General features: G+C 40.0%; 1 protein-coding gene across 2 annotated transcripts in view; it reads right to left on the reverse strand.

Annotated features, from left to right (window-relative positions):
• TMTC2 (transmembrane O-mannosyltransferase targeting cadherins 2) overlaps positions 1 to 26,941 on the reverse strand; it is a 448,793-nt gene that overhangs the window by 276,170 nt on the left and 145,682 nt on the right. For both annotated transcript variants that reach the window (XM_044227017.1, XM_044227018.1), the window contains exon 2: positions 4,922 to 5,492. In XM_044227017.1, coding sequence (XP_044082952.1) covers positions 4,922 to 5,492 — 571 coding nt within the window. The remainder of the gene's footprint in view (positions 1 to 4,921; positions 5,493 to 26,941) is intronic.

Consider the following 26,941-nt stretch of genomic DNA (forward strand, 5'->3'; position numbering starts at 1 on the left):
ACGTGAAACAGCACTGCAAAATTTAATTTTAAGAAAAGGAAGTTGTCTGAATAATGTACATCTTAGAAGCAACTTTAGCAAAACAGAGGTAGTCATCTTCATAGAAATTCTTAAAAGATCACTCTGAAATTCTTAAAAGATCAAACGAGAAGGGCTTCATTTTTCTAAATCAATTTGGGCTATCATTAGAATTGTTACACTGGCTTTCAGATTTCCTTTTTTTTCCACCTGTAACCGAATAAGTGATTATGAGTCTAATAAAGGGAAAAAAGATGTTTCCACATTAAAACAGTTAACAGATGTTAAATAAGCACAGAAAATGGCCACTAGGCAAGTAATGACTGATGTTTGGTAAGTAAGAAAAATGTTGCTTTTGCTGATTTTATTACCCATGTACCTCCCGGGATCATGGGAGACTTGTAAAAAATTTTGTGGGCAGATAAAAGTCAAGCATTTATTTGCAAGGCTAGTTTAAGTGTGTTTCAAGGGTTCCTCACCACTCCCTCTTACTTTTGACCATATAAAACTAAGTAAGTGAAAGTCATCTAAGAAAGGCTAAAATAATCATTTGATGAAAAGGCAAGAACTTATTTTTCAACATTTTTCTGACATGTATTTCTTCCAATTCTACCCTCCAGACCCCACTGTGAAATGAAATCCTCACTGTACAAAGGGAAGAGGAAAGGATTTTACTTTAACATTTCAGGGACATATTTTTCCAAGACAAATCTGAAAAAAAGTGTGAATTCGATAATATCCTGAGTACCTACTACGTGCCAGATGGCGCACTAGATGCCAAAGATAATATAGAAAACACCTTAAATAGAATGCTGACGCTAAGTACTAGGATCATTTAAACATTTTAAGATGGCTATGAACATTCATTTTGTTCATAAATGTTTCTGAAGATTTTATATTTTGTGTTTTCTTACAAATCCCCCCTAACTATTGATAACTGTATTATTGTATTATTTCGTGTCATATTTAATCATATTATTCTATAAGTCATACTATCTCAATAAGCACTTATTATATAAGTTAACTGTGTTTATGTTTTTTGCATATTCAGAATAGTGGCTAGCACATAAAGACTCTAAGTGTTTATTAAATACAAAATAAAATGTCTACAGTATGCCAGGTCTCTACTATTTTTCACATACTTCCATGAAATAGAAAACTTACATATTTCCTTTGCAGAAATGCAAAAGCCTTTCACATAATATAAAGATGTGCATCATCTGCATCAATCTTAGAAGTTTAAAAAAAAAAAAAATGGCAGCCAAGAATTCTGGCCAAATTCAACCATCTCAAGGATTTTGTCTGGCCCAAACAGGATTTGTCTTTAAATCAATAACTAAAAGTAAGTAATAATAAATGTCACTGAAGTGCGCCTGGGTGGCTCAGTGGGTTAAAGCCTCTGCCTTCGGCTCAGGTCATGATCCCAGGGTCCTGGGATCGAGCACTGCATCGGGCTCTCTGCTCAATGGGGAGCCTGCTTCCCCCTCTCTGTCTCTCTCTCTCTGCCTGCCTCTCTGCATACTTGTGATCTCTGTCTGTCAAATAAATAAATAAAATCTTTAAAAAAAAATGTCACTGAAAAATCCAGAGGTCTGTCTTCTTAGGGAACTCTTCAACTCTCCCAAACGCAAACCTGTATTTTCTTATTGCAATAATAGGATGAAGAGGAATCCCCGAGGTGGGCGTAATCTTGCTTCCACCAGTCCCTTCTGTCTGGTCCTGGTGCACATTTGAGTTTGGGGGCCAGGATCTTTTAAGAGGTACAGAATTGAAACCAACACTATGAAGAATGAAGCTGAGTGTTACTGCTAGGAGAAAAACATTACTGACGAAACTATCAAAACAGAGAGCCTTGCCGCTCTGGTCTTAATGATTTCCAGCTTTAAGAGGACCGCCATTTTGGGATTTGAGTACTTGGCTAGTTCACTGCTTTGCACAATAGAGTTAAAAATTTGTGCACTGGAGTTTTCTGTTTATATAAAAGCTGTGTTTTAATAGGGCAGGGAAGTTTATTTCATCTGGCAAACCATGATCCGGAGTTAATTGGTAAGATATTTAAGATGATTTATTCTTTTAAGGTTGAAAAGGACCTTCTAAAGACTTTTAATTCACTTCCTTCGGAGTCTCTTCTAACTCACCCCAGGCATAGAAATCTATATATTATAAAGACAGAATATGGAATTTTCTATAACTTCCATATGTAATCTGTGCTAGTGTTTACAAGCCCCATAGTCATAAAATTCTAAATGAAAGTTTTTGCTTAAATATTCATGCTTCAGCTTTGGTCGATTCCTAATTCATATGCTTTCGAAAGCACTGTATGTTTAAAGACAAAGAGCAGTTTATCTTTTGGCCTTCTCTTCCTTAAAATAAAGAACTATAACTTCCATTAATATTCTTCTTTCTCTCAACTAATACACATCAGGTGCCTTCCAAACACCGGGCACCCAGCTCACACTGGATGCCCTACAATTTCATATAATCTTCCCAACATCTCTAAGAGAGAACACTCATGATCTCCATTTCCAGATAAAGAAGCAGGTCATTGAACTAGCCCAAGGTTACTCAGCCAGTGTGAGTTAATATTTGATTCCACTCTAAGGAAGTCATCTGACATTACATCTGTTCATTCATCTTCACACCTTTACAATATAGTAAAATCATCGCTAGACACACACAAATATGTATTTTAGTTCTAGTGATTCTCCCATTTTCTGGGTGACTTTCACATCTCTGGTCTCTACACCTTAGCTGGAAATAAGGGGAATGCCATAGATGATCTCTATAGTCCCTTGAAAATCTATACAATCTGTTACCAAAATGTTCTCACTAAGCTCACTGACCCAAAACCTGAGAATGAAAGAAAGAGTGCGCTTGAGATACCAACTCCCAGATGAAGTGTTTTTGCTGCCCTGACTACTTCCCTTGCCCACATGCAGTGGCTGCCAGACAGTCTAGGCAAGTTTCCATTTGGAAACTTCTCAGGACACTGAATCTTCAAAGTGTTAAGTCCTTTCCCATGGCATGGGGCCGGGGGCGGGGGGGGTGGGGTACTTCACTCTCTAAGGCTAGTTCCTTTGCTGGTGACGTTTCTCATTTTCTTAAGCAGGACGCTCGGTTACATTTTAATTTCGGATAAACAAAGAATAATTTCTTATTACAGCTATGTCCCAAATACTGTATGGGACACAGGTATAATAAGGATCTCTATCAGCAACTCTGTCCTTGAAATACGCTTAGAGAACTGAAAATTTCTTAGAAAGGAACTTCAGAAGGTCATAAACGCAAGTCCTGAGTTGATATACCAAAATAATTTCCTAATTCATGAGACAGTAAAGTGGAAATTCTGTAGAATGTTGAACCACAATGTTTCACAGCTTATCAACGTGAGGTTCTGAAACACAGAGCATCTATGTCCTCAACTAGACCTTTCTCTCCCAGGGACAAGGACCATGATTTATATGTATTCTATCTACTATTTACAGAAAATCAAGAAAGCCTGCTATTGTTGTTGATACGGTTTTAAAACAAAAACAAAAACAAAAACAAAAATAAGATTTCTCTCCCTAAATTTTCCTGAACAAATAGTTAAAATGGATTTGAAATTAAGAGTTTGCCTTTCAAACTGCATCGTTTTTAGGCATCAAACTCCACCCAACCAGAGTTTTCTTTTACAGGTTCAGCATATAATTGAAATCACAGAAGAACTTCATTAACCACCGGATACTTAAGTTCCAACTGAAAGGTTATGCTTCCTCACAGAAGTATAGCAGTAATTACCCTGCCTACTAAGTGGAAAAAAACAGTCATTTAAAAGTAATAGTAATAATAAATGTTTCTCTCTCCCTCAATTTTTTTCCTTTCACTTCAATTTCTTCCCAGTTTGATTTTTTAAAAAATTGAGAATTGAGAGCAGGGGACAGGAGGAAAAGTCACCAAAACTAGTCAACTCAACAGCATTCCTGATCAGGGTAAGTATACAAAACTATAGCTCCTCACGTAATTGTCCAAAAGGAAAGAGAAGCTGGCCTAAAACATGACCAAGTTTTGCAAACAGTGGTCAAGTTCACACCTTACACTAGAAGGCAGAGCTAGGGCAAGTTTATTATGAATGAGAGAGAAATGGGGAAGGAGATAGTTTCTCAACCACCTCTGTCTGCCCAATGCCTTCCCTTAACACACTAGCCAAAAACTGGTTCTCTTTAGGTAGAGGGGATCTGAAAGCACTTCTGCACTTCTGTGACCTTCAGACAACATTGCGTTTGAAACCACTAAGGGAATACAGAAGAACAAATATTAAGCCCTGAGGCAAAGGTCTTAATTGGCCTCAGGGCAAAACCTATAATAACCTCTTTCTGCTTTGATTCTTCTATTCTTATTCATTACAACAAGGAAAAAGGTGAAGATGATTCACTGTTGAAGAATCTGAGTTCCCATGGCCCTACAGAGAAGGGCTGTTTTCCAAAGTCGGGTCAGGAAAATACTATTAACAAATGGCAGAAGATTTCCCCTCTGTAGAGTTTAGCATCTGGCTCTATTACCCGCTCTGATATTTTTACAAATTCACATTACAGGCAATCTACTGGATTACAGAGAATTTGGGCTGAAATAAAGAATGAATAAAAACAAAGATTGCCTAATCTTTACCAGGCAAAAGTGCCCTTCTACCCTCTTTGAAATCATGAAAATACATTAGGACGTCCAAGAAATAAAACAATCCGTGAAAGAAACGCATGTTAGGAGGGAAAGGTCAAAAAGGACACTTCCACTTACGGAAGATCAAAATGTGACTTCTTCCAGCTTCTCTTTGAAGAGGAACAAATTTGTTTTTTAAATGGGGAAAAAGGACCAGGCAAGCAGAACTGCTCAGTAACCCAATGCTCGAGCACCAATAATCACTTACTTTATAGATGGCAGGTAAGATCTGTTTCATTTTCAGCCTGTGAAAGACAAAGACGTCATAAACTGCGGACACGGCGAGCACCGTCACTCCTTGCTCCTTCCACAGCATGCTGCAGCCCGCGCACAGTCCCGTCCCCAGGAACCAGCCCCAAGTCCGGGCTGAGTAGCCTCTCGTAGAACAGTGTTTCATGTAGCATAGCAAGGACAGGAGAAAGAAGAGACTGGCCCCGACGTCGGCCCTGCCCACGATTCCCGCCACTGCCTCCGTGTGAATGGGGTGAGAGGCAAACATCAAGCCGGCCATGAAGGTCCAGTATCCGTCCCCAAGGAGGATCTTGGAGAAGCTCGTGAAGACACCTGTGACGGCCGCGTGCAGCAGGACATTGACCAGGTGATAGCTCCAAGGATTCAGGCCTCCGACGGCGTGGTTCAGGCGAAAAGAAAGAGTGCACAGGGGCCGGTAGGATTTGTGGCTGCCGCTGTGGGTTAGAAGAGTCCCCCAAAAATCATTGTAGAAAATGTGTGTCCATGGAGTTTCGGGGAGAAGGTCTTGATTAGTCTTGATAGCACGGCTAAAAAACAAAATGTTTTTTGGTTTTTTTTAAATCAAATTTAAAATACGGAAAGAAAAAAAAAAAAGGAAGATGAAGACATTTGACCCTTGACCTACATGGGGGTTAGGAGCCCTGACCCTCATGCAGCTGAAAATCCAAGTATAACTCAGGAATCCCCCAAAACCTAATAGTCTACTGTGAACCAGAGGCCCTACCGGTGACATGAACAGCCAATTAGACACATATTTTGTATGTTGTATGTATTATATACTGTACACTTCCAATAAGGTAAGCTAGAGAAAACGTTATTAAGAAAGTCATAAGGAAGAGGTGCTCAGTCAGTTAAGCGGCTGCCTTTGGCTCAGGTCAGGATCCCAGGGTCCTGGAATCAAGCCCTACATCTGGAATCAAGCCCTACATCTCAATGACGGAATAGCGGGAGAGGGTCTGCTTCTCTCTCTCTCCTTCTGCCCCTCCCCCTGCTTGTGCTTTCTCATGCTCTCTAATAAATAAAATCTTAAAAAACATAAGGAAGAGAAAAGGCTTTACAGTACTGTATTTGTTGTAAACAATCTATGTAGAAGTGGACGCATGCTATTCAAACCCATGTTGTTCAAGGGTCAACTATATGTGACATAGCTAAGATATCGCCTTTCCAGAAGCTGTTGTCATGTGTACGATGGGATCCCAGGTACACACAGGACTGATGAAAATGAGCCTTATGGAAGGCTTTACACACAGATTGAATTCAGATCCTCCCCTTACTGCTTAAGATCACTATAATTAGGGCTGTATTTCTTTCCTCAAAAGCTTTGTTTAAATGCAAATACAATTGAAGAATAAATGCAGTTTCTATCAGTGGTTTAAGACTTACTGCAGCAGGGAACCTGGGTGACACAGCGGGTTAAGTCTTTGCCTTTGGGTCAGGTCATGAATCCAGGGTCCTGGGATCAAGCCCCACATCTGGCTCTCCACTCAGCGGGGTGCCTGCATCCTCCCCCACCCCACCTCTCTGTCTACCTGTGATCTCTCTGTCAAATAAATAAAAATTTTTAAAAATCTATTTTAAAAACTGTTTAAAAAGACTTACTGCAGCAGTTGTCAAACAACTGCCCTAAAAATCATGTGGTATCCTGGCTTAAAATGCAGATGACAGACAGCTGGTTGATGTGAGGTCTGAGAATCTACATTTTCTAAAAGGCATAGATAGCCCATGGGACACTAGTGGTCCTTGTGCAGAGAGCTGCTTAAAGCAAGAACTAGCTAGCTCCCCAGTAGAAAAAAAACTATAGGGGCACCTGGATGGCTCAGATGTTAAGCGTCTGCCTTCGGCACAGGTCATGATCCAAAGGTCCTGGGATCAAGCCCCACATGAGATCTCCCGGTTTGGCGGGAGGCCTGCCTCTCCCTCTTACACTCCCCCTGCTTATGTTCCCTCTCTCGTTGTGTCTCTCTGTCAAATAAATAAATAAAATCTTATTTTTAAAAAAAAAGAGAGAGAGAAAGAAAATAAAGAAAGAAACTTTAGATAAAATATCTGTGCCCTGGGGGAGCCTGGGTGGCTCAGTGGGTTAAAGCCTCTGCCTTCAGCTCAGGTCATGATCAGAGTCCTGAGATGGAGCCCCACATAGTGCTGTCTGCTCAGTGGGGAGCCTGTTTCCCCCTCTCTGCCTGCCTCTCTGCCTACTTGTGATCTCTGTCAAATAAATAAAATCTTAAAAAAAAAAAAAAGAATATTTGTGCCCAGAGCAATGTTTCTCAGACATACAAATCATGGAGGGTAGGGGGTGAGAGGGGGGAACTTGTTAACAGGTATGTGCTGAGTCAGTAGGTCTGGGGAGAGCCAGAGACACCATGGTTCTAACAAGCTCCCAAGTAATGCCAAAGCTACTGGTCCTTCAGCCATTTGAGTTGAGAGTTTGAGGGAGAGTTGGGGAGGCCAGGAATAAGGTCTCTCTTTCACCCAAATGTTTCCCTCTCTCCTTCATTATAGAAAATTTCAGCCTTTCCCCACTCTGAGTTCTCATAGGACTTATAATCTTTACTACCAAGTGCCTTGTGCCCTGCTTTTGAGAATTCATACTTCCAGGTTTGCATGCCTGGGTTCGCCAAACAGACTTCAGGAAAGAATAACCTAGTATCTGCTGAGAGCTCGCTTTCTGCCAAACACTGTAATTGTTTCCTTGGCTCTATCTTCTTTAATCCATAGAGTAAATGACAAAGTAGATATTATCTACATCTCTCAAGTGAGCAAATTATGGTTGAGAACTAATAATGGTTCCAAAATCACACAAATAGCAGGGTAGAGTTCCCCAGCCCATGCTCTTTCCACTCTGTTGGGATTCCCAAAATGTGATCTCCAAACCAATGCAAGTATGTAAGAAGCTACACGGGTGAACCTTGTAAAAATCTTAATGGTTCGGGACGCCTGGGTGGCTCAGTTGGTTGGACGACTGCCTTCGGCTCAGGTCATGATCCCGGAGTCCCGGGATCGAGTCCCACATCGGGCTCCCAGCTCCATGGGGAGTCTGCTTTTCTCTGACCTTCTCCTTGCTCATGTTCTCTCTCACTGTGTCTCTCTCAAATAAATAAATAAAATCTTTCAAAAAAAAAAATCTTAATGGTTCTATTTATTTTAATGTGTATTTGAAAGGAAATTTAATTATCAAATCAAAGCTGGATTTCACAGCTGTTTGCTCAGAATAAGGAAGTTAAAAATTAAAAAGTCAATGTAGAGACAAATATTAAAGAATCAATGGTGCTGGTACATATGGACAAGGTACAAGTGTTGCCATGTAAATGATTCAGTGGGGAGGATCCCTGCTCTAGGCCATTATACTCTCCAGAGAATAGGGGGTATCTGCACTGTTTTGTACCCTTAGTCCCTCTCTGCACTTATGGAACACAGGGGAGGCACAGGACTTAGAAGGACAGAGAAATGAGACGATCAGGACACCTACTCCATATATAGAGACCTCTTGCCTTGTCTGACATCAGGGCTTTTTTAAGGGGTGTGGGCACATGTGTAGCTGAAGACTATACGACAGAAAGCCGCCTGATGACTTTGACCTCTATCCCCTCCATCTGTTCTGCCTTTCACTGAGAGACAGGGAGAGCAAAGGAATTTCTACATGCATAGGACCAAAAAAACGGGTTGGCAGAGCCCTGGATTGAGGAAAAACGTGCCCGAATCACCAGCTCTGTAATTTACCTGAGTGTCCTCAAAAACAAGAAAATGCAACAAATTCAAAAAGATTAAGAAACCCATCCAAGGTGACACAGCCAGTGGAAATAACAGCATTCTGGTTGGAATAAAATGATACAGCAATGCTGGTTTTCACCTCCTTCTCTAAATTGCTTCCCAGTTGACCTCTCTGAGCTTCAGTTTCTGTGAAGATAATGGTGGGTGGTTTTGGGGTTTTTTTGTTTTTGTTTTTGTTTTTGTTTGGAAGATTTTTATGTATTTGAGAGAGAGAGAGGGAGAGAAAACAAGTGGGAGGAGGGGCAGAGGGATAAGCAGGCTCCCCACTGAGCAGGGAGCCCAATGCTGGGTTCAATCCCAGGACCCCAGCTGGGATCTTGACCTGAGCCAAAAGCAGAAGCTTAACCAAGTGAGCCACCCAGGCTCCCCTGTGATGATAATAGCTTTACCTTGAAAGTAGTTAACAAACACTTTAATTGTTCATTTATCTTCTATGTAGAAAATCAAAGAACACTATCTTGCCAACACATGAATGTTCTGGAGATTGAGCACAAATGACATCTGGGCTCTGGGAACTGCTGGTGTTATTATTCTATAAAGACTGGGGTACAATGTCCAAAAACTCCCTTATTAAAGTCAGCTTGGTGCACAGTCTCTGAAATTAGATGCAATTAGGGGTTAGAATTAAAACGTATCAACAGTAGTTGATGATTATCTTTTTTGAGCCAAACACTACGCTAGGCCTTCTACATAAATTATCTACTCGTAGAAGAACAAGCTGAGTTTTCTAGGTGTTCCATAAAAAGGCTGAAAGTCTATTAAAATCGTGTCTTAAAAAAATGCTCAACATGGCAGAGATAGTCGTTCTCCATTGTCTGATCTCCCCTTTCCCATATTCCTAGCTCCTAGCTCTTCATTTTTTAGCTGGGTACATGGTCATCTGGAAAAAAGATTTCATTTCCTATTTCCCCTTGCTGCTAAATACAGTTCTGCGGTGAATTTTTGGCCAGTGCTACATACTACTTCTAAAAAGTGTCCTTAAAAAAAAAAAAAAACCTCCAGGTTCTTCCCTCTTCCACTCTCCCTTGTTCTTGCTAGAGCAAAGCTGTATGAGCTGGAGTTCCTGCAGCCATCTTGGCCCATAAGGGACCCTTACGAATAAAAGTCATGCCCAGCAGAGCACAGAAATAAGACTGAAGGAAACTGGATCCCTATTATGGTAGACCACACCAGCCTTAAGCTAACTACCTCTCCATCCTGTGAGTATGAGAAATAAATCGCTATCTTGTATATTCTAAACTGTGATATTTTGGGTGTTAGGTAGAAGCAGCTAAACCTAGTCATCAGTGAAATCCTTTGTTAACAGAAGACCTACTGTATCACAGTGGTTTGATTTTCCATATTTATTTTTATTTTTACAAGTCTCCGTGTATCGACTGTGTACCAAATTTCCATATAAATTGGCTTTTAAAATATTAGAAACAGATGTTATTCTGGATCCATTAAATTAAAACACCCTGCTTTGACATTCATCAAGAGTCTAACCCAGAAGTAACGGCTTAAGACCTGATGGGTTATAATTAAAATTTAAAGAAATGTGAAAAACTGCCAAACTGCCAAATAGTGTTCTCACAGAGAGCGAATTTCAAGTAATTCAGAATGAAAAGCCAACTGGCCTCTACTAAACATCAACTAAGATATTGACGTAAATTCATCTAATATCAACGCAGAAACATGCAGACTATCAAACTCAGGGCAGTAGAAAGCCCGAGAGCAAAGCATTCTGGGAGGCGGCTTTGCTAACGCAGTGAGCAAGGCTGGAAAGCACATTTTGTTCTGGACCGTACTTCGCCCCTTCACTGGCAGATCCAGACAAGAGAAAGAACCACGTTCTCCAAACCAGGGTTTCTACGTGCCATTAGTTCAGTGCTGTAACCAACTCTACAAAGACTTTCTCAGGACCAAAACAAAAAACAAAACAAAACCAACAACCACTCCTGCTTCTAAAAAGCTGTACAACATTGCCAGAATTTATTAGACTTAGAGCAATAAATCTAGTCATCTGCAGTAGCCAACAAGATATACTATACACCTAACTCTCACAAAACAAGGGTTTCAAAACAATGAATTAACAAATCTCATAATTACACCATGAGAGAAAACTCTGATGAGACACAGGCCCAAGTTTACATGGTTGGAAAAAATGTAGGGGGCAGTTTTGCTGAACAAAAGTGGGAGATCAATGTAACACCTCAGCCCTATGCAGAACATATTCTACTAAGGGAGACTTTAGAATGATAAAATCCTCTGATGGGTGTTATCTGCTTAGGCAGGTTCTTATTAACCATAATGAGTATTATGGCAAAAGAACATGAAATAAAACGAAATTGTACTGGGCTTTAGTATATAAGTCATGTCACACATGCAAGTCAGTGATAAGGGATGCATGACACATCCCCTCACATCATATTCAGAAAAATGCGAACCTGAAGGGCCTTAATAGAATCTAAATAATCTGCCAGCAAAAGGAAAAGTAAAGGTAGTCGTTCAACACTAAGCATAATAGATCTTCGCCTGTTTGCATTTTCTTACAAGAGTCCAAAATGGAAATAGTAAAACCTTTTCTGTGATTTCTCAGCTAACGAAAAACCTTAACTCAAAACAAAATTTCAGGCTGATATAATTTCTTAGGTTACTGCTGTGAATTGGTGTTGAAAATTCAGAAAGACACTAAGGAATTAGGAAATTTTCCACTCTGGGAAAGGTGAAGAACATCGGAGCAGCAGATGTGAAAAAGAAACAATTGCAGGCAGAATTCTCCAGAGAACACACGACTGAGAGGCTGTCTTTTGAAGCAAAAAGATCCAGTCCCTCAAGTCTTCAAGGAGGGCTTAACCTGTTCCAGTTGTGTTCATTTGTGGCTCTTTGTTTCTGCTGCCTTATGATTTTTCCTTTAGAAAATGTTGACAAAGGCCAACACTATTGTAAAGCTGATGAATGGGGTGACACAGCCATCCTAACTGTCCTCGTGTGTGTTTCTCTCACTGCTGTTTTTTCTGTCCATTGACCTTTTCAGTCACAAACACCATAAATGAGGACCATTAGTCCATCGGAGCAGAAACAATGCAATGCTCCTATTCTTCAAACGTCAAATGGCACGCTTTCCGAGGTGCTTTCAATGGTTCTACTGAAAGGTAAGTAAAGGCCAAACTTTTAATTAAAGGGAAAAAAAAAACTTCAACTGATGGATGGGTTGAAGTTTGTTCTACAAAAGAGCGAAGAAAAAGAATGGGCTTTGCTGACCTGCCCTGCTTCAATGATACCCAAGGATGCCTGGCTATGCCTGGCTATGCCTGGGTAGGGCAGTGAAATGCAGAAGGTAAGAAAATTGACTCTAGAGCCGATGACACTAGAGTCCAAGGTACCTCACTTTTCTCATCTGTAAAATAAGGATAATAACTGTACTTGCCTATTGGGATCATTGTGGGGAGCGAGTGAGTTAGTAAGCAAAAAGCAAATTGTTACATGTAATAGAAGGTGTATAATGGACATAATATATGTAATATGTCAGCCGCTATCATTATTATTATTATTATCTTCAACACCAAACTAGTGATGCTAGCCATCAACGCAAACACAGTGCTCTTCATTACGTTGATAGCCTCCAAAACCTATGGATCGTGGTCACTGGTATCGCATTTAAAATTTCTTTGAGCTTTAACGATACTCTCAAGAGAATATTCATGAAGCCTTACCTTTGGTTTTCAACACATTAATCTTCTGAGTTTCCTCCTGCCCTTTGGGCTCTCTTTCTAACTCTCCTTGGCTAGCACCTGCTTCGCATTTTCCTCCCAAAGGTGGATGTTTCTCCCCTGCTTCTGTTCCCTGACCTTCTTTCTCTGGACCTATCCCCCATCTATGGTCAAACACTTCTGAGACTTCCAACTCCAGAGCTGCCTTCTCTACCCTACACTTCCAGCCAGAGTGTTACTCATGAACCTCCACTTCTAACTGGCCATTGATACCCACATTGGAATGGAAGGAAGAGTAATGAAATCCTGCTTCCTTCAGAACCCCCAGGAGTACCACCTTTGGTCTGTTAGCCTCTCTAAAGCTCAGCATCCTTACCAATGGTTGGTAGATAATAACAATACATCTCATAAACTGTTGTGCTGAAGACCAAATGAAGCAATGTTACCTTAAAATGTTTGGAAAATCACAGAGCCTTGGGGTACCTGGGTGGCTCAGTAGGTTAAGCAGCTGACTTCAGCTCAGGTCATGATCTCAGGGTCCTGGGATCAAGCCCTGCATCAGGCTCCATGATCAGTGGGGAGTCTGCTTCACTCTTTCCCCTTCCCCCCAACTCATGCTCACGCTTTCTCTCAAATAAATAAAATCTGTTAAAAAAAAAAAATTCCAGTCTTATGTAATGCATATTTGCTGTTGTTTGGAGCTGCTGCGATGCTAGTTCCCAGTGTCATGTTTTTTGGTTTTTGTTTTTTTTTTTTTTCTCTTTTGAGAAGAGCCCAGGTTTACTTTCAGTCCATATGGATAGGGTGAGGCTGTCTTTACCTCCTAACGAAAGGTCATTATATGACATGGCCAATTAGTGTACCATAATCACTATCTCGTTGCTGGCTGTGACAACTGATTTAGCAGCAAGCCGGGTCAAGCAGACTCAAATACAGCCACAGTAGTCTACTGAGAAAGAACATCTTTTGAGAATGAGATGAAATCCTAGCTCTGCTCAAGAACTCCCTGAAGACAGAGCCTGCCAAAGAAGAATAAAACCAAAACCAAAGAACCCAGATCTAGGTGACAAAGCAGCCGTTCCTGCTGCAGCCTGAGCCCATCATGCCTGAAACTAACACTGTTAACTAAAACAAGAAATGCCCCTTACTCCTAAGTTAATCCGATTGTCATTCGGACATCTACAAGCAAAAGAGTGCTCAACAAGCAGTTGGTGATTGGAATTACCAATATTGTTAGTTGTCCTTTTAATATTTTAAGCTTAGTAAGTCTGAACCCAAAAAATTTTCCTCATCACCCATCCCCTTTTTCTTAGAAGCCCCTTATTAAGTACTGCCATTCCTCCAACACCATCATCAAAGTTGTACTTGAGGGCTCCTTCTCCCTCTGCCCCTATATCCATTTTTAAATGGGTTAAGGATATTTTTACACTATCCAGAACCTCAGAGAAAATCCGACTTGCCAGTTTCCCTTAAATCCACCTCTAACTTCTCTATTGTCATCTCATTCAGGCTTTTATTATTTCCTGCCTGTACTGTTTAGCATGCTTACTGAAACTGCCTGTTCATTTTTCTTTCCTTGGTTAGGCGTAAGTCCCCTTATGGAAGGAATTATGCCCTATTTTTTTTTTTTCCCAGTGCCCAACACATATTAGGCTTATGATAAATATTTGTTAAAATGAAGTAAATAGTTATCCCTGACTGCTTTCTTTTCCCCTTTGATCCACTATACACATGCTGCAGATAGAGAAACTTCCTGAAATCTAACTCTAGCATCACTACTCTGTTCCACAAAACCCCTCATCATGCCCTATTTCTTGCCATAATAAACACCCTTCACAGCCCAACATTCATAACCATCTCCACTACACTTTCTGTGTAATCTCCCATTACTTCTCCAGAGGCATCTTAATGTCATCCAAACTTCCCAGCCTCTAGGCCTTTGCTCAAACCATTTCTTTTCTTCCTCTGCCCAGACCACTGTTCTTCATCCAGTTACATCTGTCCAGATAGGCTTTGATCCCCCATGATCAACACATCACAATCTTCCCAAATCTTCCCTAGCTATTGTTGCAAATATGCTTGATTTTGACACTGAATACTCACACATTCCCATTAATCACACTGAATTCTTTGTACGATTAATAGGGATCCTAAATGGGATGACATGTGGAAGACATTTTGGAAGGAGTAGGAGGAAATAAATGCATTGAACATGGGGCACAGGTAATTCTAATATTCCCTCTTCCACCGCCTACTGAAAATCACTGCCCAAAAAAAGGAAATTTGTCATAAGAAAATTATTTACTCGAAAAAAAAGAAAGAAAGAAAGAAAATCATTAACTTGCTCATATATCCATCTGGATATATGATGGACTAGACATTTTCAAAGGGTACTACAGATAGAATAGTGAGGAAAACAGACTCGCCAACTGTGAGAAACAGTCAGCTTAGTGGAGGAGGCAAGTAAATGTACAGACAATTTCACTGTAGTGTGAAACTAGTACTCTAACATGAAATCCTGACTGCCACAGGAGAACAAAACAAACTCCCAATAGACTTAGAAGATCCAAAGTTGGGATGCCTGAGGGCTCAGTCACTTAAGTGGCTGTCTTCAGCTCAGGTCATGATTCCAGGGCCCTGGATCTAGTCCAGAGTGGAGCTCCCTGCTCAGTCAGGATTCTGCTTCTCCCTCTCCCTTGGCCCCTCCCCCTGGCGTGAGCTTTCTCATACTCCTACTCTCTCTCAAGCAAATAAATAAAATCTTAAAAAAGAAGAAGAAGAGGAAGAAGAAGAAGACCCAAAGCTTCCTGAAGAAAAGCACGTCTACATACATCGAAGGAGTTACATGAAGGAGTAAGACAGTGGTGGAGATGTTGCCAGGCTGATAGTCAAGTTTCAAAGACCGTGAGTCAAAACAGAAGATAGTAAGCTTAGGATCTGGAAGAAAACAAAAACAAAAACAAACAAACAAACAAAAAAAAACCAGGTTCATTTGCTGGAGTGAGGGAAGCTTGAGGGATTGAGTAAAAGGAATCACTGCCATTACTCTGTCTTGCACTATTGTCCTTCATAAGATGGAGGGGGATTTGGCTAGATATCAATCTCCCTAATGATCTTTGGGTTTTATTCAGCCATTGTCTTGTTAGAACCTGTTTTATTTCCCTAGTGCACTGTTAACTTTTAAGAAGTAGAAAAGCATTTAATTTACCTTTTGGAATCTAGCACAGAGTAGGTAGGCATTCGATATATTTCTGATGAACAGAATTCTAACTAGAAATGATTGGTACTGGTAAGCTGCACTCACCTTTTAGGAAAATTCTTTTTAAAATTCTTCATTGTTTTAAATATATAGGACATTATCACTTTCATCTAAAGTAGTTCACTCACTTTGGGCACTAACCTCTGCTCATTCAGTGATAATTAACTGTGAAAAACCATCAGGTTAATTGGCTTACCCAAATGTCTTTGGCATTCATTTGCCACTTAACCTATAATCCCTTCATTAGAGTCCGACTTTAGGGATAAGCCATTATATTTAGAAAGCTCCAGTTAATATGTAAATAAATGGCTAACAGGAGAGGGGAATGAGAAATCCTATAATATTCAGAGTCTGTCACAGTTCGGGGAGGAGCGATGTGTTTCAGATTCCTTGAGGAACTTAAGGTAAGTCAAGTAAATTTCAGTGTTGGGTGCTGGACGGGTGGGAGGAGTATTAAGTTGCAAGGTCCCGGCAGAAATAGAAGGCACAACGTTTTTGGATGAATTTATCATTACACATGTTAACACATTACTAAGCTTGCTTGTTTCTATCTTGATCTCCCCCTACTAGATTATAAACCCTTCAGTGGGAGAGACAATGACTTCCTAAACAACTGGCATCTAAAAAACTTTTTTTTAAATTGCCACCCTGTAGATGCTGAATGAAAAGAGGCTGCTGGAGTAATAAGAGGCCTGTCGTCAGACATCCAAGGGATGGGGCCCCCGAGTAATTGCCTGCTTTGTACAAAGTATGTCTGAGAATGCTTAGCCTTGTTGCTAAAGAAACATTCTTCGTGGACCCTCCCTCCATGCCTTTAGGAGTTTTTCCCATGAGCAATAAAGGAGTTTTATGAATTTCATCTAATACCTCAATGCCCCCTGGAAAGGAGGAAGGAAGGAAGGAAAAAGAAGGGAAGGAAAGAAAGGAAGGGAAGGATGAGAAGGAAAAGGAAGGAGGGAAGGAAGGAAGATAGGAAGGAAGGAAAAGGAAAAGGAAGGAAAGGAAGAAAGGAAAAGGGAAGGAAAGCAAGGGTAGGAAGGGAAGGGTAGGGAAAGGAAGGAAAGGAAGGAAGGAAAGCTTCTAATTCAAAGCAGTCCCAACTGCGGGCGACCTAAGCCCAGAGCTGCTAGACATTCACTCTCCTAGAGCTTCCTCAGATGAGGCGGCTTCTTCCTCATCCAAGTCTAGTGTTTGGCCAGACACTTGTTTCTCTTACCGGGAGAAAATGTGGAGAAGGAAACTTGATTCAATATTTTTCAAGTATCTATAGTTCCTCAGATCAGTCAGTACTGTCATTTTCAGAATTTTTACGGAAAATATCCAAGAAAAAACTTTAAGTGACCCTAAAAGCTAATGAATAATCGATGTGAAAGAAAGATGTTCATTTCAAAATTAAATGGTCAGTTGCCCAAAGATTTTTTTCCCCAAGTAATTATAAGAAAAGCATTTTACAAGATAAGAGCAAAAACTAACAGCCTGAGATTATCAGGAAAACCATACTCCCAAGCATTTTATTTCACTCATTAAAAGAATCCTCTACCTCAACATTAGCTTCTTAACACCTTAAAATATTTTCAATGCCTTGCAATTGGCATGACAAAAATATTAATATTTTCTACACAATTATTTGTTCACTGTATTCTTAGCATGCCATCCTGACAAAAGATTATAGTCACAACTCATCTCCTTCACACTGTACTAAATTGAATCAGAGTTGCAACTTAAAAGCTTAATGAAAATATCCTGATTCTGCTTTTTCAAGTCTCAAGTCTTAAAATTAGTACCAAAAGGGGTACTAAGCTTTTTGTTCCAAAAAAGTTAATTCAAGTATATGAACCACTTCAGGACACTCCATTATATATATCATTTATGAATTTCAATCCATTTCATAGGTTTTCATACATTCATCTGTCTATAAAAAGATGATTAAAATGGTTTTGTACATTCATATCACTAATGCTCAAGACATTAGTGATATGTTTTAAAGAACAACTGGTTCCTTATAATTTTTTTTTATTTACAAAAAATAAAAAATGTTTGACTATTTCTTAAAAGAAGAAATAAATATTAGATGGATAGTTTTTTCATGATGTTCAAAGCTTTCAAAAATGAATGGGCTCGGGGCGCCTGGGTGGCTCAGTGGGTTAAAGCCTCTGTCTTCGGCTCAGGTCATGATCCCGGGGTCCTGGGATCAAGCCCCGCATCAGGCTCTCTGCTCAGTGGGGAGCCTGCTTCCTCTCTCTCTCTCTCTCTCTCTCTCTCTCTCTGCCTGCCTCTATGCTTACTTGTGATCTCTGCCTGTCAAATAAATAGGTAAAATCTTAAAAAAAAATGAATGGGCTCTATCAGACCCCAGATTCCAAGAGGAAAAACTATAAGAATAACCATGAAAAGTTCAAGAGACCTATTTTGTGCATGGTCTTGTTCTGTGTGCTTTTAAAAAAAGATGTAATCTTTGTGCTTAAGCATTAGATCATCCAAATATACTCTAAATAGGTAGGAATGACAAGCTACATACACGTACCTTTGTATGTAAAAAGTACTTTATAAATTTCAGAACAGATATACTAAGTACCTGGTAGTTTTTCCCAACTACTCAAGTATTACCCTTAAAAAAAAAAAAAAATCACATCCTTAAGGAGAAATCATACACTTCACTTCCAGGTAAACAAGAAAAGTACTTTCTGACTACAACTCCTGCTTGTGAGCCCACTAAAAGTTCTCAGCCTGAGTACTGACAGACCATGGAAGTTAGGGAACAAAAATTTAAACCAAGAAACCAATAGACTCTACAAATACAGGTGACAGGGGAGAGGAAGAAAGAGATTCACGTTGCACCATCCAGATGTTTGGCTTATCTGTTAGCCTAACTCCTGTCTTCTCTGAATTAAGTCTTAACCAAATCACTCTTCTTTATCTACGCTTCTGCTGCAGCCAAAGAGAATAGCCAAGAAAATTCTTTCAGCAAAATGTTTGCAATGGTCCTTTGTCTTTTCCACTTAAAAATTTCCACATGTTGCCAATGTACCCTTCACAGGTACGCATAGCATAATACCACCTTGCCTTTGTATCCAGCTTTTGCAGAATGTGCTTGTGTTCATGATTATCTGAAATCCTTGTCACTACCCTGTGAGTAAGCGGGTGTGGGCAGATACGGGCAGGAGAAGTTGAGAGTCCTGCCTGATACAATGGTATCGGTACATTTCAGAGACACCCACACCAAATGCAAATCTCAGTTCCGCATCCACTGCTCTCCCTACATTACCGGTGAAATTGTCACTCCACCCCCTCCCACCAATCAAAAAAAATTCGCATGTTGAATCCCCAGCCTGAAGAACGGTGACTTCAGAATGTGACTTTATTAGGAGGTAATGCCTTGTAAGGTAATGCCTTGAGGAAGGTAATTTAGTAAAAACAAGGCCATTAGGATGGGCCCTAATACAATCCAACTGGTGCCCTTATCCAAAAAGAATCTTTACACTGACATTAGGGATATACATGCAGAGAAAGAAAAAAAAAAGACCCATATGAGACTGCAGAGCAAAAGTGGCCGTTTGCAAACAAAAATGGGGTCTCAAGAGGAACCAAAATCTGCCTATACCTTGATCTCTGACTTCTCCCCCCAGAACCATAAGAAAATAAATTTCTGTCGTTGAAGCCAACTCGTCTGTGGTACTTTGTTACGGCAGTGCTTACAAGAGACCATAGTCCTATATAATTACATACACTACCTATTTATCCGTCAGAGCTCCAGGAAGACTAGATTTCACACAAAATCCTGGCTTCGCCAATACTACATCTGGGGCTGTTTCTCAGCGACAGGGGTTGAACTGCTTTGTGAGTAGAAATAGGACTTTAAGAGGTATCTTATTCTTAGTCCGGCCAAGCCTGGTCTCCGTTGTCTACCAGAGGTAAGAAATTTCCTGATCATGCCAGTGGGGCATTAACGCTAGCTAAAACACATAAAATAAAACACTAGGGCTCTTCATATTTACATTAAGATTGATAAAGCTTACAAAGCACACACACGCGATCTCATTTTATCCTCACAATACTGCTATAAAATAGGAAACTGAAGCTGGACAGTTAAGTCAGTTAAAGAGCACACACTTAATAAGAGGCAGAGAAAGACCCTGAACGCTGTTCTCCAAACTATTCCATTTAACCTTCAAAGCAGCTCTGTACCTCCACATGTACAATAAATCTCCAACAAGAAGTGTTTCTAAGATGATTTGAAAGTAAAATCCTAGCCTATTATTGCATTTTGTCTGGAATCCATATATCTGCCCTCAAGACTCCATAAAGCTATAAAAAATGCTTTTGTACCATATTCTTTTAATTTCTGCATTTCAAACAGAAAGTCTTCTTTTAACACCAAGGAGTCTTGGAAAACGTGAGTCAAAGGAAGGTGCTTGTTGTCTTCCAGTGACGGGTGAAAAAGGCAGCTTTATGAAAGCCAAAAACTAACCTGTAATTTCATATTACAAAATATAATAGAAAACATATTCTGGCAGAAATTTTGCTGCCTGCATCCCTTTTTGGCTATAAAAGTTACACACTCACATACATCTGAGAAAGATCAGACTTTGAACCTATGGCAGCAACATACACACACAACATGGGAAGTTTCACCAGGGTTGCCTGTGATGACAGGAAACACAGACATCCCTACAATAAAATCAGCCTCACAGCTAAATCACAGAGTCTTTTTGGACACAAGAATATAAGATCCCTGATGAAAAACAGAAAGGCAAGGAGGAAAACACTCTAATTTAAAGCTAACACAGATGAGCCTACACAAAGTACCCAAACATTTGGTCCACAAACCACCAGCAACTCTCTAATTTGTCATGAAAGGCAAGAGAGATTTCATCCAAGAATGAGGAGTGAAGGAGATATTAACTCCACCATTAAAATTTATTGACATTCACTACAGAGTACTTTCTAATATAGATGTCATTCGGCAACCGAACTTTAATAATCAAGAAATAAATTAAGGAAGCTCTCGGGAAGCTCTGACACTTTTTTGCTCTGGAGCTCTTTAAATTGCATGGTAGGCACTTAAAATGCACATGCTAAATGTTAAATGAAAACTATCAGCTCTTTCAGATCTCATGCTATGAAGAGACAAATTAGGAGGCACCAACATGTCTTTGTGAGACTCTTATACACGGTTCATTTTACCCTTTTGCTGACTCCCAAACTGTCAAACTTGGGGCAGTTGGATATGAAGGGTATCTTTTTAGCACCCCATATCATGATTGCCTAATTAGTTAATCTCCATTCAGTTGGAAACTCTGAAAACAGACCACAACATCATTTTCATCCAATCCTGACCAACACTGCCTTCCCTAAACATAATTTCTGACACACCGGCGATTGCCAATAAAAGAAGAAAATTTTTGATAAATTCACTAGATATGAAATGAACAAGCAAAACCAAAGTATAAGAATGGAGGATGGTGGGGCGCCTGGGTGGTTCAGTGGGGTAACCCTCTGCCTTTAGCTCAGGTCATGAACTCAGGGTCCTGGGATCGAGCCCCACATCGGGCTCTCTGCTCAGCAGGGAGCCTGCTTCCCTTCCTCTCTCTGCCTGCCCATCTTCCTACTTGTGATCTCTGTCAAATAAATAAATAAAATCTTCAAAAAAAAAAAGAATGGAGGATGGTATTCAGTCAGAGGGATCAAAGCACAAATCTTCACTCCAAACTATAAAAATAAAAATAAAATCTATATTCATCTTTTATCAGAAGAAACACCTAAAATCCACATTATATGTTAAACACCCACTTACCTACTCTAGAGCTAGCCAAATCTTGATTCAAATTCTTTCTCTTAAACTGACTAGCTGAGTGGTTCCGTTTTCTCCTCTGTAAACTTTACCATTTCTGGTAAAGATAAAATAAGGTAATAATTAAGTAAGAGGGCTCTCTTGAACTTAACAAATGACTGTGACTATAATAAATTACCACCCTTGCCTTTCTGGACTCCATAAAAGAGCACTTTTTAAAAGCTTATTTATTTATTTTTTAAGTAATCTCTACGTAGACTCAATGTGGAGCTCGAACTCATGACCCTGAGATCGAGAGTCGCATTCTCTTCCAACTAAGCCAGGCAGGTGTCCCAAGAGGGCACTGTTTCCCCCTGAAATGTTGCTCAATATCATTACATCAGGCATTCAGTTACTAGTGCTGTCTATCTTTTCTTTTAGCGTATTCTCCAGGACCTGTCTGTCTTCCTCTCTCCTCTATTATGCCAATGTGAAAGTGTGCCTGGATTAATGATAAATTAAGCCCATTAGCCCATCGAAGAACACAAGAATGATATTTGTAGCAGTCTAACTCATCAGGGAGGATCGCTAACACCAAAGTTAAGTGATGGGATCAACAAGCATAACAGAAAGAAGAAATAGTCACAAGACTTATGTCATAGCGCACAGCCTAATTAGGATATTCTGGGAAAGAGCTTTGTGGGAAGAACAATACTTGCATACTACAAGAGAAGCTGGGCTTGCTATTTCTTTTGGACTAAAGAACATCAGTTCTAACAAAACAACTGTAATGTGATCTGCAAACTATTTTTTTTTAAGCTACCCCTATTTTTTCTTGCACAAAGTGGAAAAGGAATTACTCTAGGCGTTTCCAATCACACGCATAACATATTGTTAAGTTTTCAAAGACAGCACCTTCTAAAAAGCAGGACAATACATATTAAACTTCTTGTATCTTTGCTACTAAAAATAAAAGTCAACACAAAATTTGAAAAATGTCCTCTGCAGTCTCTATACAAGCCAACGCTGAGCACATGAGCAGTAAAGAACCTATAATTTATGATGATCTGGAATATAATCTAGAAGAGTTCAAGATCAGAAACGTGATGACCTCTTGGAAAAGGGTAACGTCACTCACTCTCTGATGGGTCACTCCACTCACAGTAGATGGGATTTTCACATTGAAAAACTAACATTAAAAGTTGCCTTGGTGAGGATAACAGAATAGGCATCCCCTAAATGCTCTATGGGGCCTGTCTTCTAATGGTTTCTTTTCTGAGGGCATCCTGGAGAGAAGTTCAATCTTTCTAATGGCAATATAACTGTACTACAACTCTCCAAGAGCATTTAGCACTTTCAAAAAGGAACTCCAAACTCTGCTGTCTTTAAAAGGCAGTGGGTCACTGGGAAAAGTCATTTCTCAAAGCTCCAGTGAACTGGCACTCTGCTTTTAGGCAGCCACAGAGATAAAGTGTACAGCCTTAGTAACAGAACTGCCTTTCTTTAATTTTTAATGCTTGTCCATTTCAGGGCTCCCAAGAGGAACTCATGGCATCATACACGACTTGGACTGCATATGCATGTGTTTTGACAGAGCAGGTCAGAAAATCATCTATCACCTGTTCATTTTAGATGAACATTTGATATTACAAGAAATACAACATAAAGCATCTTCTTAATCATCCCAAAAGGGGGACAAAATAATCATCTCATCATTGTCACCCCTCAGAATTTAAATGAAGATATACTCCTAGAGGGGAAGACACATGTTTTTTATTTCCCACTCTGAAAGCACACCCAGGTACGAGCGTGTCCAAATGGCCGTGAATTCGTCTGGAATGTGCAAGACCATGGGGTTCACACATATAAAGATCAACAGTTGTTTTAGAAATTAACTACACCAGATCTTAAACTTCTACACAAGTTCTAAACTGATCCAGGTGTTATCATCAGGGTAGAAACAGACGCAGTGTTAGCACATTAAACTGTGAATCAGCTCCAACACTGCTTAATGGGCTCCACATGCTGAAAATGATCATCATGGTAGGAAGCGCACTCAACCAAAAGCTTAACTTTCAAACAAAACAAGAGTTTCATTATCTGCATCTTGCTCACCAACCACTACTCGGGGACTAAGATTGTTTTTACACCGCTTATGGTGCATTAGTAATTCTGAGGGAGGGAAGCGATGGTGGGACAGGAATGCAACAAAGAACAACAAAGCTATGGCTGTCACGAAGTGATGACATCATGACACCAAGCCTGTCACCACTACAAAGTGAGCCCTGGTTGCACCAGCCTATTTTATCTTGTGATTTCATCTGGATTCCCAAAGTGGCGAAAGGAGGTGAGAAGAACGACAGAGAAGTTTAAATAATACCCATGGTGAATCAGTGGATGTATAGAACTTTCTAGTTTTTAAAAATATTTTTAGAGGCGCCCTGTAATGTCACAAATGTTTCCCCCGTTTCTTTAGAGAAGAAAATAAAAGACTGCCATCCAAGATCACATAGAGAGTTAAGATGCAGATTTAAAAACAAAACAAAAAAAGCAGATCTTGGGACTGGTGTTCTAAAGCAAGTTCTACTCTGTACTGTTCTCAGCTGTGTTACCTCTGTACTGAAGAGGCCCTTTGCCCTCATTTCATGTATAATGGGGGTGGGGGGCAGCTTGGGTTATTCCAGAAGAAGAAACGAGCATAACTGCGTTTTAGTCAATTCCCTCTGGCCCACACCATTTCGTTCACAACTAACCAGCGCTGACTAAATGGTCTAAACAGTGCTGAATTCGTGCAGCACGCTGGAAAGCCGTCGGGAGCGGAAGGGATTTCACCAAGGAGTGTTCTGCATTTATTGCGTTCTCTACTGACCACAATGCCTTACGGTCTTTAAATAACTTCAAAAACAGACAATTAAGATAATGCCAAACAATTTTTTTACAGTTTTTCCACTTCCAGAAGACAACTCCACTGAAGATTGAGGCTTTTTTTTTTTTTAAACTCTATTGGGAAGTCATCATTGTGTATTTCTTGAGTCGTTTAATTTTTAAATCCATCCTTATTTCCTGAGCATCAGCTGTAGTACATATTTTGCATCAAGCAGACCTCGGTAGACGGTTAACCTCGGGGCAACCCAAGTTCCAGTGTAACTCGTGTGAAAAATAAAGCTGCTCTTATAATAAACAGACAACATATTTCCCAATCACATCTCAAGAGGAAGACTTTAGGAATAGGTATTAGAGTTTTTGTCAGAAGATCCTTCTGGAAGGGCGCCTGGGTGGCTAGTTGGTTAAGCAGCTGCCTTTGACTCAGGTCATGATCTCGGGTCCTGGGATTCACTCATGGTGTCCAGGCTCCCTGCTCAGTGGGGAGTTTACTTCTCCCTCTCCCCCTCCCCACTGTTTGTACTCTCAATCTTTAAAAAAAAAAAAAAAAAAAAAAAATCCTTCTGCAAACTGGGCTTCTATATTTTTAAATCTAACATGGGCTGATTTTGTTCTTTTTGACTAATGTATATAGTATACAGATTAGAAACTAGGTGAATTAGAGGATAAAGAGAGAGAAAAAAATGATGGCAGAGGAGCAGTAGGAAACTTTGAGCCTTGTGCGAGAGAACTGCATACAAACTTCTCAGCCTTCCTGGCTGGGCAGGAATGGAGGGATGGAGGCAGGCCAAATGGTTTTTTTCTTCTGTGCCATGTTGGTACTTACCATTATAAGAAGTAAAGCTGAATAATCTTCGCTACTGGCAAAAGAGGTAAATTACTAGCTTGATATCTGTATTAGTTTCCTACTTTTACCATCATGAATTACCATACACTTATGGGCAAAAATTCACAAATTTATTATCTTACAGTTCTGAAGTCAGTCTTAAGTCCAAAATGGGTTTGTTTCATCTAGGTATTAGCTGGGCTGTGCTCCTCCTGGAGGTCCCAGAGAAGAATCCAGTCCCTTGCTTTCTCCAGCTAATCAAGGCCATTCTTTGACTCGACCCCTTTTCTCCATCTTCAAAGCCAACAACTAATTACATCACTCAGCCTCTGCTTCCACGGCTTCTCTAATTCTGACTCTCCTCCACCCTCTTTCCATCACAAGAGCGCTTGTGATTACACAGGGTCCACTCAGATAATCCAGTACTCTCCTCCACTAAAAAATCTTTAACCACATCTCCCAAGTCCCTTCTGCCATGAGAGATAGCGTACTCACCAGGTGCTGAGGATTAGGACATCAATACCTTTGGCTCTCTTCTTCTGCCTACCACAGTGTCGCACTTAGCTAGGCTTCACCAAGTACACAAATAAGCTGTTATGTCAGAATCACTTCCTCACTAAAATATACAAGATACTCCATCTCCATAGGCATGTAGAAGCAAGAGTCAACAGTTTATAGGAGCATAAAAATGAATAAAAGTTACTATCATTTCTTATTTTCTACTAAATTACCAAATGAAAACATGACACAAAGGACTGGAGCAGCACACAGGTAAAAGAAAGTAAAGTGAAGAAAAGCTAATAATAATTAATAATAAATGGTCTCTCCTGGGCCTCAAAAACAATCTTGAGAACTAGAACTTATAATTCAGGTGAGTGATCAGTTTCGTGGTTGTGGATTTCATACATGTTATGCCATACCTGGGGGTGATATTCAAAATATTAACAACTAACACAGAATGGGTACTGACCACAGTACTGGAGCAAGGTTTTAGGATCTGGGTTATACTGAGCATTCCAATTTAAGTAGCTGGACCTTGGGGAGCTCCAGGTGATCTCAAGTGAGGGTACTGGATGGTCAAGGGAGAAGAGAGCCTCAGGAGAGGAGGAGGCAACAGCTCTTTACCAACTGCAATGGTCAGACCAGTGAGAAACTGGTTAAATATTAGCGCCCTCAGAAAATTCGTACAGGTGGCCAGTGACTGCTGCAATGAGCACGCATTACATTCCTAATCAGGGAAATAAAGTAAGATGGCGAAACATGCCTAATTTGGGAAAAAAAGTGTTGATACCATTCTAAGCCGAGAAGAACATTTGCATTAGCAGAGTGCAATATCCAAATAGATCTTGACCAAATGGAATGACCAACTGAAGTAAACAAAGTTAAGTTTAATAGGGGTAAAAATTAGATCCTAAGACCTAAGCTCAAGTCCAAAACCAAAAGTGGCAGGATGGGAAGATGTGAGTCAGCAACATATGCATGGAAAAACACTTGGTAGATTTTAGACGAAAGTAAGACTCCATGAGTCAGTATGATGTAGCCCAAAAAAAAAAAAGGCAAACATATACTGCAACTGACTATAATAAAAGCAAATATATAATCAAAAATCTGCAGTGTTTATGATAAGGATATAATAAACTTGTAACATTTTCCCAATTTATTCTGTATTATAGTTACATACTATCACTATTACAAAACATACTGTAATAAAAGTGATACATATTACTTTATGTGATAAACTCTCTCATAGAAGAATTCTAATGCACCATCCACTT

The sequence above is a fragment of the Neovison vison genome, chromosome 12 (assembly GCF_020171115.1).
Source record: "Neovison vison isolate M4711 chromosome 12, ASM_NN_V1, whole genome shotgun sequence".
Classification (NCBI taxonomy): Eukaryota; Metazoa; Chordata; class Mammalia; order Carnivora; family Mustelidae; genus Neogale; species Neogale vison.